Raw genomic sequence first — 15,172 nt, 5'->3', positions numbered from 1 at the left:
CTGGTTTTGCAGAATGCACTCATTGTGCAGTCAGACTGGAATTCGGGACATTCGGATGCCTCACACGTTGTGTCCTTTTCCCCGAGCTTTTAATGTGTGTTTTGGTGGCAAGACTGTATAAATGGGTTTAGTGATTTTTAAGAAGGGGCCACATGAATGCTGGGACCCAAGGACCCTTGAAATGAAATTGAAATTAATGTATGAGATCAGTGTCTATAAACATTTTGTTCTTTTTATTTTGAAACTTGCTAAATATCCCTTCTTCATTCTAAAGAGGGGTTGACTTCTCACTTCTGTCCATGTTCTTTCTTCCTTCTCTGTGGTTTTATTTATGTACCCAATAACACGTTTGTCTGCTTTCTACACTTCCCTTTCACTTCTCAATACTTTTTTTCTTTTTTTCCTTCCCAGGACTCTCACAGGTTTGGAGTTCAGATAAGTAAGGCTATGCAGGACATCATGGCTCTTCTCTCAGCTGATCCCAAAACCTCCTTGTCATCCAAAGGCACAGGCCAGCCACAGTCCAAGAAGCTCCAGTAAAAACAAAAGCGAAGGAAAGTCGGAGCCAAACAACAGAGAGCTTGTTTCAGAGATACAGATATTTTGTCTTCTGCGGTCTTTAGACAAAACAAACATTTACAGCAGTCTTTCACAGGCCAACAGATTAACATAACTACTGTTGTTGTTCTTTTTTTAAAACCTCCTACTCAGTGACAAAAGATAAGCCACGACGCTCCCGTACCTCATCCGTTCGGAAGCCTCTTGTGCATCAGCACTAAACACACAAACATTCTTGTATTCTGAACTTTAATAATTCAACTTTTTAAAGTTTTCTGTCAGTATATGAAAATCTGTGATCAGCAAAATATGTATTTATGTTGGGAAAAAATGGGGGCAGATGTCATCGCTCGAGGAGGAAATGTTTGGAGGCAGAGAAAGTGAGACGAATGTCCCTGATAATCGGCAGCATTAAGACGCCCTTAATCTCACTAAAAGTGAAGAGCGCACTGACACCATTCATTACAGCATTATGTTGGAGGTTACTGTGCATGTTGGGCTTTGTTAAAGTCAGTGGACACAGAAAAGGTTGGTTTATCAGCTGGGAGTGATGGTTTCCAGTGAAAGTCTAGTCTCTGTAAACCTGGTCACTCGCTCTCCAGATAAAAGCAGTACATAAGCCTGAATCAATAATTAACAATTTAGTTTAATTTTTAAAACCGGAGAGAGAACCGACTGTTCAGCCACAAAGCACATCGCTTTATATGTGGGCGAGTTTTAGGGAAGCTTCGGGAATCAAAGCCGCATTTTAAAACGATTGTCACGTTTTATTTTTTTTAAATGCTGTTTTTAGTTTGTTTGCTAGCGTGTGGGCTTTTTCTTCACTTATCTTGCTGGTGCTTAGCCACGCTCTGCTAAGGCTTGTTGATACTTACAAAACACTGCTCATAGTAGTGCAAGTAAGAGTCCTGCATTCAAAGATCTCCTCAAGTTCAAGTATTATCAGTAAATGTGCTTTTGGATAAAGGTGGTAAAAGTGTAAAGAAAGGGGGGGAAAAGCCAACTACAACTCAGACCTCCAGACAACAAGCTTCAAAAGTCTCTTATCATTTCAAGCTTGAGATTTGGCTCTCCTCACATTCACAGGCCATCCAGTCCAAGAAGCTCGAGTAAAACGGCAAAGAAAAGTTAGACAAATATTCCTTTTAACTGTCCAGACACTGTCCAAAACACAGCTTAAGAAGACACTAACTGGCATTGAGTAAACAACGTGAGACAAGTTATTTACCAGAGGCTTTGAACTTTTGGATCAAATGCGATGTAACTAGAACAAACGTTAAATGAGAAGTCTTTGGCCCAGCTGGAAGATTTCGCGTCTGTTGTTCTTTCTTTATCGGGGAAGTGCTGAGAGCACCAGAAACAGACTGCAAAGCAAGACAGAGTGATGAGAAAACGCTGTGAAATGACCGAATGGGCGTCTCTGATGGCTCACAACATCAAGTTAGAGCTTTCAGGCTGTGTTCTGTCTGGGATCCAGGGATGTTATTAAAAGTGCAGCATTTTAAGAAGGGAACAGAACAATGATGTTCTTTGTGTCGTGTGCTTAGCGTAGCGATTAAAAAGGTGAATGTCGCTTTTGATAAATTTGTGGCTATACTTCTGTATTTTAGTAACAGTTGTTACAGGGGTTATGGGAAGGGCAAGATGGCAGCATGTGATCTACAGATGTTGACAGCTGGGAATACAGCTGTGTTTCTGTGTCTCGCTGCATTCATGTCACTATACAAAGTTATATTTGTTGTCTGTTTGTGCCAGACATGATTTGTTCCTGCCAGCTGCTTGCCATTTAAGGGCAGAGTGACAGAAGTACTAACAGCCCACTTGTTATTTTACAATTTTCCACGGGACATAAAGTGGATCGTTCCCACAGAGCCTCTTCTGTATTCAGGTTTAAGAAACATGTTCACAAAGTGAAACTCTTTCAGTGCATTTTTCTCCAATTAGTACACTTCCTGCAGCAAACCTTGTAACGTGTCTTTTTGTTATTATTAACTGTTTCTTTCTTGGTTTTAAACGCTTTGAGGTGTTTGATGTAAAAACAAGTTTGATGCTTGTTTGTTTTTGTTTTTTTTTCTTGACGTGTGTGTGTAACCTGGTAACACTTTTGTAACTGCTCGAGTTGTTTCATGATTTTCTTTGGTTGCTGGGTTTTGGGTTTTTTCCCCTTAGTACATCGTTTTCTTTCTAAAATGCATATAAATCTGCATTGTATGCATTTGTGGACTCTGATCACCTTCCACAGATGGATCTGATGCGTTGTGTAAAATAAAATATTTACTGTCTGCACCAGCGTGTCTGTAGCTGATGTCGTATTGTTATCATAATTATGTGTTGAATTTATCAAATTGCTTAGTCCCAGCTCTGCTTTGGACAAGAAGCCCAGAAGTGCTCCAGTTTTCCGACTGGGTCAAATTCTATAATTAGAGCCGAGTCTTTATGTGTCTGTGTCTCAAAGTCACATGCCAGCTGAATAAAGATTTAAATATTTGCTACAGATGATCTGAAGTTAAGAACGGAAGCGAATTCACTGTTGTGAAAGAAGTATTTGCCTTCTTTGTGATTCTTATTTGCATTGCATCATTGCATGTTTGTCACACGAATACTTCAGATTGTCAAAATTTTAATATTCAAGGATGATTCAAGAAAATGCAAAGTGCAGATTTTAAAATGATTAATTGGTTTGTAAAAGTAGACAAATTTTATCCAAACATACCTGGCCATACATGGGGAAAATGCTTACCCTTCTAGATAAAGAAATGCTTTTTGGTTTTTTTAAATCACGAATTAACTGATTAAATGCACTTATTTATTTAATTAACTGATTTAACTGAAAGCTCAGTTCAGTTTTGCCAGATATGTTGCATCAAGAAATCACTGCCAAAGTGAAGTAGGCTAAAAAGAAAAAGCAACACATCTAAAGAAAAGGATGAGAAACAATCAGTCATCCAAGGGCTACAAAGCCATTTCTGACGCTTTGGGAAGTACGGTGATGGCGATGATGGTGAGGCCAGAGCCTCAGAGTTACGGCAGCAGGGTTCAGAATTCGGGTTCTAACGCAATACGTGACTTTTCAAATGGTTCCAGTGTTGTGGAAAAAGTAATTGCGGGAATTTAAGCTGTTATAAATGACTTCACCCTAAAGTCTCAAAAATGTGTCAGTCATATCTCTCACAAAGAACATTCCTATCACTGCAATCAGTTTTTGGCAAAGCGTCTTTTGTATTTCATTTAGGTAAAAAACATTATTGACATTAAAAATGTGTTTTCCTCGAAGTTTAGCCAAGATGGCAGCAAAAATTGCAACAGCATCACAGTTTTCTAAACTTACTTGACTTACTTAACAGATCAACAAGAACTGGATTGATGACAATATGGGTACAAATAGGCAGAGTGATAAAGATACAGTACTTCAAAAACAGGTCGTTTATGTATTTTATATATGCCCCCTTCATGAATCCTGTTCCCTACAGTCAATTTACTAATATAAGTAAAGATATTGGACGTAAAAACATCAGAAACCACTTTTTGGCAGCTGATCGGGAGGTTATATCTGGCATAGCTAGCATTTAATGAAAAGAACATAATGCCAAACAGTCTGGGGACGTGTCCAGACTGTCACAGAGTTCACATCCTAAAACAAGTTAACATGAAAATATTGACTTTGTGGTTTTGGAATGTGGGAGGAAGTAGCAGCACCCGGAGGTGCACTTTTCCATATTGGAGACAGTGAGCCTGCTTCACAAAATCTGTATATGTGCAGTACCAACATGGATTAATCAGAGATCTGACATGTGATTTTGTTCATACTCCAGCAAACATCACAAATGGCCTCGTGCATAGGAAACCAGGCACAGCAATAGTTTTTTCATTCATTACGAATAGCTTCCATGCTGGATGTTACCACATACAGTCTTGGTAGTTGGGACTATTCCTGGGATGGACAGATGGAGAATATGGAGGATTTTCAATGCTTGCAGTCAGTTTATTTTCTCATTCTGTTACTTTTATTTCCATATGTTTCATGTCAAACCCTTAGAGGTGGATAGTAGGTTGTCTTAAGGCGAACCACGGAAACAAACTATCTTCATTACTGATCCAGTTTTTGGCTGCAGAGATCCCTCATTGCATCCTGCTGATGTGTCTAAATTAACCCAGTCTATTATTTCACAATCACAGAGCAGTAGCGAGTCTGCAAGGCTCCATAAAATGTCAGAGCTCTGTTGAGCTAAGCATTCCTTCAACATTAACTAGTAATGACTTCATTAATTTCTTTACAAATAAAACTTTCATCCCACAGATGTAATATTATCTACAGCTACTCTTAGTACCATTGATGTTAAGTTAGACTCTTTTTCTCCAATTGATCTTTCTGAGTTAACTTCAATAATTACTTCCTCCAAACCATCAACGTGTCTTTTAGACCCCATTCCTACAAAACTGCTCAAAGAAGTCCTGCCATTAATTAATGCTTCAATCTTAAATATGATCAACCTATCTCTAATAATCGGCTATGTACCACAGGCCTTCAAGCTGGCTGTAGTTAAACCTTTACTCAAAAAGCATCTCTAGACCCAGCAGTCTTAGCTAATTATAGGCCAATCTCCAACCTTCCTTTCATATCAGAAATCCTTGAAAGAGTAGTTGTCAAACAGCTAACAGATCATCTGCAGAGGAATGGTTTATTTGAAGAGTTTCAGTCAGGTTTCAGAGCTCAGCACAGCACAGAAACAGCTTTAGTGAAGGTTACAAATGATCTTCTTATGGCCTCTGACAGTGGACTCATCTCTGTGCTTGTCCTGCTAGACCTCAGTGCAGCGTTCGATACTGTCGACCATAATATCCTATTAGAGCGATTAGAACATGCTGTAGGTATTACAGGTACTGCACTGCAGTGGTTTGTATCATATCTATCTAATAGACTCCAGTTTGTGCATGTAAATGGAGAGTCCTCTTCACACACTGAGGTTAATTATGGAGTTCCACAGGGTTCAGTGCTAGGACCAATTCTGTTTACATTATACATGCTTCCCTTAGGCAGCATCATTAGAAGACATAGCATACATTTTCACTGTTATGCCGATGACACCCAGCTCTATCTGTCCATGAAGCCAGATAACACACACCAATTAGTTAAACTGCAGGAATGTCTTAAAGACATAAAGACCTGGATGGCCGCTAACTTTCTGCTTCTTAATTCAGATCAAACTGAGGTTATTGTACTCGGCCCTGAAAATCTTAGAAATATGGTATCTAAGCAGATTCTTCCTCTGGATGGCATTACCTTGGCCTCCAGTAACACTGTGAGGAACCTTGGAGTCATTTTTGACCAGGACATGTCCTTCAGTGCACATATTAAACAAATATGTAAGACTGCTTTCTTCCATTTGTGCAACATCTCTAAAATTAGAAATATCCTGTCTCAGAGTGACGCTGAAAAACTAGTTCATGCATTTATTACTTCCAGGCTGGACGACTGTAATTCATTATTATCAGGATGTCCAAAAAACTCACTGAAAAGCCTTCAGCTAATCCAAAATGCTGCAGCAAGAGTCCTGACAGGGACTAGAAAGAGAGAGCATATTTCTCCTGTTTTGGCTTCCTGTTAAATCCAGAATTGAATTCAAAATCCTGCTCCTCACATACAAGGTCTTAAATAATCAGGCCCCATCTTATCTTAATGACCTTGTAGTACCATATCACCCTATTAGAGCACTTCGCTCTCGCTCTGCAGGCCTACTTGTTGTTCCTAGAGTATTTAAAAGTAGAATGGGAGGCAGAGCCTTCAGTTTTCAGGCCCCTCTTCTGTGGAACCAGCTTCCAGTTTGGATTCAGGAGACAGACACTATCTCTACTTTCAAGATTAGGCTTCAAACTTTCCTTTTTTTCTAAAGCATATAGTTAGGGCTGGACCAGGTGATCCTGAATCCTCCCTTAGTTATGCTGCAATAGACTTAGGCTGCCGGGGGATTCCCATGATGCATTGAGTTTTTCCTTTCCAGTCACCTTTCTCACTCACTATGTATTAATAGACCTCTCTGCATCGAATCATATCTGTTATTAACCTCTGTCTCTCTTCCACAGCATGTCTTTATCCTGTCTTCCTTCTCTCACCCCAACCGGTCGCAGCAGATGGCCCCGCCCCTCCCTGAGCCTGGTTCTGCCGGAGGTTTCTTCCTGTTAAAAGGGAGTTTTTCCTTCCCACTGTCGCCAAAGTGCTTGCTCATAGGGGGTCATATGATTGTTGGGTTTTTCTCTGTATCTATGAAGCGCCTTGAGGCGACTTTTGTTGTGATTTGGCGCTATATAAATAAAATTGAATTGAATTGAATTAAGTTTATTGTTAATTAATAAGAAACTCCAGACGATTCCATTCTGAGCTGAAGAAGCTTCTGATAGGTTAGTAGAGTCCATGTGAGTAAACTGGTGGCACACCTGTGGATGCATATAAGGCAAAACACAGAGGCTGTTTCTGTGTCATGGGAACATCAAGAGATGTCAACCAAAACACCAGGAGAAGAATTGTGGAGCTCCATAAGTGTGGCTCAGTTTTGAATACAATTTGGTGCCATTTGCAATTAAGAAATACAGACAGTTTCTCTCTTTACTCTTAAAGTTAACAAATATGTTTTTATATTTATCAATCTAAAAAAATAAACATTTAGTCTGATTTGATGTTACAATTAAAAAAGTGTTTTTATCTGAAGAGTACATAAATATCTGGTTTCAACTGCAGTTGAAACCAGATATTTATGTACTATGTATTATCAAATATACACTGAAAAAAGTGATATTGGCTCCTTTTAGATATAGCATATTTTATTTTGGTATATCTTTTTAATTCAAATGAGTAATTCCTGTCTACATATATAATTCGAGTAACTCCAGAATACATTCCCTGCGTTTTAATCCAATTAATTTTAGTTAATTACATGTAGCTCAAAATGCTTATGTTTTTCATAGCCTCCTGCTGGGCCATTTTGCGCATGCGTTAGGACAGGCCACCATTTTGCGCGCGGACTGAAAGCAGACGTTTTGTGTGCTGCAAGCGGGCTCAAGTTAATCACACAACTTCGTGTAAAGGTGGACTAGCTTTGGTAAGTAAACCTTTTCCGGTCGTTTTTGTTTTATTTTTTTACCTCAGTCAAAGCATGTTGACTCTTTAAGACTTGTGCACATGGAGAAAGAAGTCTAAGTAGTTGTACACCTCTGAACTTTGTCGTGATTTGACTTAAGCTAGCTATGTGCTCTATTAGCTACTGCTCTATTAAAAGAGTAATTTAAAACTGCTACGTTAAATTGTCATGTTTTTAGCTTAGTTCTGGTGGCACACGTTGTACTAACAAATTATGTAACGAGGCAATTTCTCTGTTGTAGTTAGCTGTAAAGTTCACTGTACAGTCGCCTGCAGTTTTAAGTTGAGAAATCGTCCCTCCCGCCACAACATTGGCATTAAGGAATAGTCGGGCGGGGGAGGGGGCTTCTGAACGCACCTGCACAGTCAGGGGTGCAGTAGGAAATAAATAAGTAGGATTGGCGTTGCACAACGTCTTTTGTGCAGAAAAAAATAATGGTTGAAAACTGTGGAGGAGAATAACTCAGTGGTTGCCAATAATGTGAGCTCAAAAGGCACTGAGAGTGATGTTTGTCAGGACTGAAATTAACTCAGAAAAGAAGTTGCTTCACTTGATAGAGCTGTTGAGTGCGAGACCTGTCAGCGGTCTGGTTTAGCATTTGAAGCCTCGCTACGTGCTTCCAAACCGCTGCATTTAATCTCAGAGAAAACTAACACAGAGAAGTAAAGCAAGTGTGTAAGTTCATCTCTGTATGTTTGCATAGTATTTCCATGTTGAGCTTAACAACCGATGTATGGAGCCACAGCTGGACTGGCTGTCAGAGTTTTGTATTGAGGGAGAAAGGAAGCGATTTGTTTCGTACTTCAGCTAGAATGAAAAAAGACACAAAGCTGGAGTTATTCGGTGTCTTCATGCTGAACAGCTAAAACTTCTTCCCTCATTCTCCCCCCTCCCTCTCCTGTTGCTACTTCAATCATGAAACTGATCGATTATCAGCTGATCGGCTTTTCTGTCGCTAGTCCTGCCTCTCTTGTTTGTTAATCGCCCAGTTTGCGCTAGAAAGTGGAAAACGGCAGATAAACAACAGCAGCACGTTTAAGCTTGATAAGCTGTTGCTAGAATTTTTTTTAATATTACTTTCTAGTATCCGCTTGTGTTTTCTGAAGGCACAGCCGTAATAGCTGCTGGTCATGATATCAGTTTGTATATGTGGTGAGAAGGAAACATGAAGATGAAACCAGGAGATGTTTTTACTGAATCATTAGAGCTGAACAGGTAATGAAGAAACAGGTTTACATTTTAGTTAACATGAATGAGTTGAAAGGAAGTTATGAACTGTTTCTGAGAGACAAATAACACCAGGATCCTTTTCTAAGTAGCTGACAGCTGGTAACTGTGCAGGGGCGGGTCTAGCAAAGTGTTGTCAGGGGGGCAGGTAGGGCATTAACAAGAAAAGGGGGTATAAATAATTTTCTTTCTTATTCTCATTTAAAATGTCTAGCTTTTAATAAATAATTATCTAAATCTTACAAGCAAAGTGGTGATCTGGTTAAATGTATAGAAATATGTTGAATCGAATTATTGTAGGAAAATAATTGTTTCTGTGCATTAAAGTAGATTACGTCAATTAAGCATTATGAGGCAGAGGGTGGGGGGTGGTTTCCTAATATTTTTGCTGGGAGTTGGCAGCCCTATTAGTTAGGTTGTTTAATATTTCTATGTACTGTTTAGAATACCTGAATAAGGAGGATGGTGTAAGTTTTTTTTAGGTTGATCAGTATTGCTGAAGTATAAAATATTTTGGGTGCAGTGTATTTTTTGCATACAGGTATAACAGAATAGTTTTAATGGTTTTTTTAAACTGAGTATGAACTTATACAAAATGCAGCAAAATATTTATTTAAAAAACCCAGTTTTATTTATTATAAAATACACTATCGGATTCACATCGGCAGATAATCAAAGTTATGATATCGGTATCGGACATAAAAAAAAGTGGTATCGTGCCATCTGTAGTTTTTACAGAGGCACAAGTAAGATTTGTTTTTTTACAAGGGAGTATCATGAAGTAGCTTGGAAATGGTAATTGTTTGTCTTTCTAAAGTCCTCATTTTAATTTTTTGTATTTGTGTTCCTTTTCTGGCAGATTTTCTTCCCCTTATGTGTTATTGTTTATTCGAGGAAACTGTGTTATTTTGGTAAGTACATGCAAATTCTTTACATATTTATCACGACAGTATTGCATTGACAAGTTTATCTATCTCATCTTAAGGGTTCTTGTGATTATTAATATTGATATTAATTAATATCAATTATTACATATGATTAATATAGTTTAAGAAAAGATGCCTCTATATTTTGTACAGTTTTTTTTTTTTTTAAAAAAATATATAAAGACTAGGGCGTAGAACACTGATTCCATGTGTTGCCAACAGTTCCCATCCTTTAGAGAAAATTATTTAAAGTTGAACATGAAAGTTGCTGGCTGTAACATATTAGTTTTTATTTTTTCCTTTTATTTGATTGTTCAATTGGCACTGTTATGGTATTGCTTTCTAACCTGATCAGATTTTAGGTGCACTCTAGATCAGTGTTTCCCAACCCTGTTCCTCAAAGACCTCTGTTCTGCATTTTTTTAGATGCCTCCTTGCATCGCCACACTGATTTGAACTAATGTTTAGCCTAATTTCTTCAAGTTGTGCACAAGTCTGTCACATAGTTAATATGTCAGGGTGCACTGAAGCAGAGAAACATCAAAAATATGCAGGATGGGCATCCTCAAGGAACAGAGTTGGGAAAAGAATGCTCTAGATCAGGGGTGCTCAATCCCAGTCCTCGAGAGCTACTGTCCTGCAGCTTTTAGATGCATCCTTGTTCCGACACAGCTGAATCAAATGAATGGCTTGTTATCAGGCCTTCTCCAAACTTGATGGCATGCTGAAGAGGTGATCAAACATTTGATTCAGCTGTGTTGGAGTAGGGATGCATCTAAAAGCTGCAGGACAGTAGCTCTCGAGGACTGGGATTGAGCACCCCTGCTCTAGATAATACAGCCTACAAGCATACTTCTAAGATGCATCCATTCTTGTAGGTTAACCACGGCTAAAGTTTTCTTTGTGTAAAGTACTAAGTGTGTTTTTTGTTTTTGTTTCAAATTTTCTCTCTTTGTTTGTCCAGTTTATGTGGAAGTGTAAAGACTGCAGTGCAGAAGTTTCTAGACGATCAGAACTTCTTAAGCACTATCCGGTTGTTCAGTGATGACGCGACGGATCCTACTTCCGGGTCTAAAGTAGTCTGCGTTTAATATGGCTTTTGTGTTGTTAACATGTTTAATGTTATGTATTTTCTTCTATTTGATCTCAAAAAGCTCCTAAAACAGTCAGTGATCACTGTTGACCTCTCTCGGCTTTTATTACTGCTAATCATTTATTTAAGCTCAGTTTTTAAAACCTTGCTGCTGCAATAGGATGTAACTACAGCCCAGCCCATGCAGCAGTATATGAATGACTAACCTCGTATTGTGGATGGATTATCTCAGTTGTTCTCCTGGCTGAAGTTTGGTCCTTTTACAGCATCCTGCCATGCGATTACATTTGTTCCTGACCACCGAGAACACTCACGGTAACTTTTATCGAGTGGAAAAAAAGTTAGCTTGTTTATATTATGCTAACGTAGCTGTGTCGCTAGCGGTCACGTAGCACATCATTATATACCAGCTAGCCCAACTTCAGTAACCCTACAAACGTCACTGCTGTTTAGTTTTCTGTCTTCATTTATGCTGGAAGTGATAACAGAGCTGTACGTTTTAATTTGTTTCCAAAACCCCGCAGTCAGGACATGCTATATTGTATTTAGATAGAAGCTAGCGAGCTAACTCCCTGCTAACTTCTAACTCCTTTAAATGTCATAAATTCCGTTTTCATGGATGCCTGGATGTTAAACTCAATTGTTACACCTGAGCAGAACGCTGATCATTTTATTAAAGATGAAAGACTTTAGACAGTTTTTCAACTCTCAGTAATGCCATATGATCGTTTGATATATGGACCTGCAGCGGAGTTTAGACCCAGACACGGCTAGTGACGTCAGACTGAACAACCGGATAGACTGAAACATAGTCATTTTGGGCGTGGCCATCACATTAAGTGCCTATATCCTGAGTGTCCATGTCTTTTAAAGACTTGGAATTCACTTCTGACACACTTGTCAAGGAATCATAGCAATACCCCAGAGCACTCTGACAAATTTACAACTTTTTCCTGTCAGTTATGTTGTTGTAGTGAATTAGGAACAGAGCGTGAATATTTTGTGCACATTAGCCGTCATTTAAAAAACAATGAGACAGTAACATGTATGTTTAAAGGTTGTGACTACAAATCAAATATTTACAGTACCTTTAAGTCACACAAAAGTTGCAAGCACAGTTTACACTCGCTGGTAGACTTCAAAGAGGATATTGTCAGAGGATCTTTTGCAACTGAAACTGCAGAGCATGATGCTTCAAATGCTGAGGAATTGTGGGGTGGCGAACAGCCTGTTGATTTAGAGACATCAAATGATCATGAAGACGTAGTTCAGCTAAAGCTTGCGGCAGTGTTATTAAAACTAGAAAATATTTTTCACGTTCCAAGTGCTGCAGTTGATGAACTTTTGGAGGAACTTCAGTATTTGTTGGGCACAGCATCTTTGTGTACGGCAGCAAAAGTTATCCAAGACACATTGAACAGTCACAGCTTGCAAATAGACCAGTCAGTCATTGAAGAACTTGCATCTGCACTGTGTACATCTAATCCTGTGTATAAATCGGTAGGTAAAGGTTGTCCCCTAGCAACATCCTTTAAGCGCAAAAATTTCTACAAGGAAAATTTTAAAGTTGTAGAGCCTGTAGAGTATGTGTTGGATGAAAAAAATAAAAGAACATTTCAGTATGTTCCAGTTTTAAAGGTTTTACAGCAGCTTTTCAGTGATTGCCACCTTCTTGCTAAGGTTTTGGATGGTAGTCGCATAACAGAACAAAGTGGGGAAGGAGTGATTTACAGGTCTTTTAGGGAGGGGTTGTTTTTCAAAGAAAACAGTTTTTTATCAGCAGGTGAATTGCGAGTTTTACTGAATTTGTATATTGACGATTTTGAGATTTGCAATCCACTTGGCACTTCCCGTAAAAAGCACAAAATCTGTGCCATATATTGGACTCTTAGCAATTTACCACCTGCTTGCCATTCATCACTGACTTCCATTTATCTGGCTTTACTCTGCAAGTCTGAAGATGTAAAGACATATGGATATGAAAAGATTCTAGAGCCCTTGTTGAGTGATCTTGTTACTTTGGAAAGTCAAGGGATTTTTATTGCACATCTTGGAGAATTTGTCAGGGGCACAATACAGTGTGTCATAGCAGATAATTTAGGAGCACACAGTATTTCTGGATTTATTGAGAGTTTTTCAGGTGAATACTTTTGCAGATTTTGTGAGGCCAAAAGATCTGATATTCAAGAAACAGAGGTTAGTTCAGGTGTGTTTACTCTGAGAAGCAAAGAGACACATGAAATGCATGTAAGTTCTGCACAGAGTTCTGCAAAACCATGTCACGGTGTTAAAAGACGGTGTGTTTTCTCTGCACATCTCTCCCATTTCAGTGTTTGCAGTGGATATCCTCCAGATATTGCACATGACATATTTGAGGGCATATTACCAGTTGAGTTGGCATACTGCCTGAATATCTTAATTTTGAAAAAATATTTTACACTTGACAGCCTCAATGAGTCCATTCTGACATTTCCCTACAAATGGGCAGACAAGAGTAATCGCCCTCATGCTATTCCCAGGACTTTCATGCAGAACAAAAGCATTGGAGGAAATGCTCATGAAAATTGGAGTCTCTTACGATTCCTTCCATTGTTGGTAGGACACTTGGTACCTCCAGATGAAACAGCTTGGCAGGTAATTTTGGACCTAAAGGATATTGTTGAACTAGTTGTTGCACCAGCACACACAGAAAAATCAATTGCTTTCCTTGAGTCTAGAGTCTCTGACCACAGATGTAGGTTGAAAGAGCTGTTTCCAGGACTGAAGCTGTTACCAAAACATCATTTTGTGGAGCATTATCCACAGATGATTAAATTCTTTGGGCCACTTGTTGGCATGTGGACCATGAGGTTCGAGGCAAAGCACAGTTTTTTCAAACAGGTTGTTCGTCACACACGGTGCTTTAAAAATGTGCTACTGTCACTGGCAGTGAAACATCAGTTCATGATGGCATACCACTTGGAGTCTGTCACAACTGTAAGGCCGAGCCTAACTGTCTCAGCTGTTTCTACTGTCTCTGTTGACATTCTGCATCATGATGTACAGCGAGACTTGAAGATTAAATTCCCTGATATTACCCATATTCAGCTCACAAAGAATGCTTCTGTGAATGGAACAAACTACAGGCCTGGCATGATTGTAGTTTATGGCTCCTCTGCTGGATTGCCTGAATTTGCAGAAGTTGTCCAAATGGTTGTTGTGGAGGAAAACCTGAGCTTCATTGTCAAAGAGATGGGTGCCTGGTATAGGGAGCATTTTAGAGGTTTTGAACTTTTTCCCACATCACACATCTCCCTCGTTGATCTTGGTGCCTTGGTAGACCAGTACCCCTTGGCAGATTACAGGATTGGAGGCCGGCGAATGGTCATACTTAAAAGATTCATACATATAGAAGGTAGTAAATGTTGTCTTCAATTGCATGTGTTCAGTTGCATGTGTTCAGTTGCAGTTATCTTCATGGCAACAGGAGGGGTACCACAAATGTTTAGCTTATTTTTAATAAGGATTGGATACTTCCCACAAGGGTAATATTTTTTTTTTTCCATTACATTTGAGTTCTTTTGGCCAAACATGCCTCATGTTGTCATGTGTCTTAAAAAAACATCATTGATGATGCTCAAAACATTTTGATAAAGGATGAATTGCAACACATACCACTAAAAGCAAAGTGACACTTTTTGAGGATTCTGGCTGACGTATGCAAAAAACCCAGTATGAAGCTATAGAATAAAATTAAATAAACTGCTTTTTACCCGTAAAACCTGTGTTGCAGTTCTGCACTCTTGTGCTCCCTAATAAAATTATTCAATGCAAAGTATTTTAACTTTTTTTTTTTTCTCCTAATGTCTTTAAAAATCAGATTGAAGAATGGCAGAGCAGGTGAAGCTGAGAGTCATTGTGGCAGATGATGATTTTAGGAGACTTGACGTTCCATCTGGGATGCCAAGAACTTTGACTGATCTTCAGAGCACAATTTGCCAAGCATTTGGAATTGAAAGAGACTTTCGTATTCAATTCATGGATCCTGACTTCAATAATGAGTTTATGAACATAACATCAATGCAAGACATTCAAGACCGAAGTACAATCAAACTTGTGTACATGGCAAATCTGGATACAAGTGCATCTTTGTCAAAGCAGTATCCCACACAGTATCCCACATGCAAAATTGACCTCAGCCTAAAAAGGCTGAGGTCAATTTTTGTCCATTACACCCAGCTGGCGAAACAGATGAC

The 15,172-nt window shown here is 38.9% G+C and overlaps 1 protein-coding gene across 1 annotated transcript in view; it reads left to right on the top strand.

Annotated features, from left to right (window-relative positions):
* The window catches only part of LOC146710624 (carnitine O-palmitoyltransferase 1, liver isoform-like), a 64,734-nt gene extending 61,890 nt beyond the window's left edge, over window positions 1-2,844 (top strand). The window contains exon 19 of the mRNA XM_085453216.1: window positions 412-2,844. Coding sequence (XP_085309342.1) covers window positions 412-540 — 129 coding nt within the window. The 3' untranslated portion in view covers window positions 541-2,844. The remainder of the gene's footprint in view (window positions 1-411) is intronic.
* The last annotated feature ends 12,328 nt before the right edge of the window (window positions 2,845-15,172 follow it).

Source organism: Copadichromis virginalis, linkage group LG4 (genome assembly GCF_057382275.1).
Source record: "Copadichromis virginalis isolate Kocher_CV1m ecotype Utaka linkage group LG4, C_Virginalis_male_GT1.1, whole genome shotgun sequence".
Lineage (NCBI taxonomy): Eukaryota > Metazoa > Chordata > Actinopteri > Cichliformes > Cichlidae > Copadichromis > Copadichromis virginalis.
Note: the sequence above shows the minus strand (reverse complement) of the source record. Positions and strands in the feature narration are given on the sequence as shown.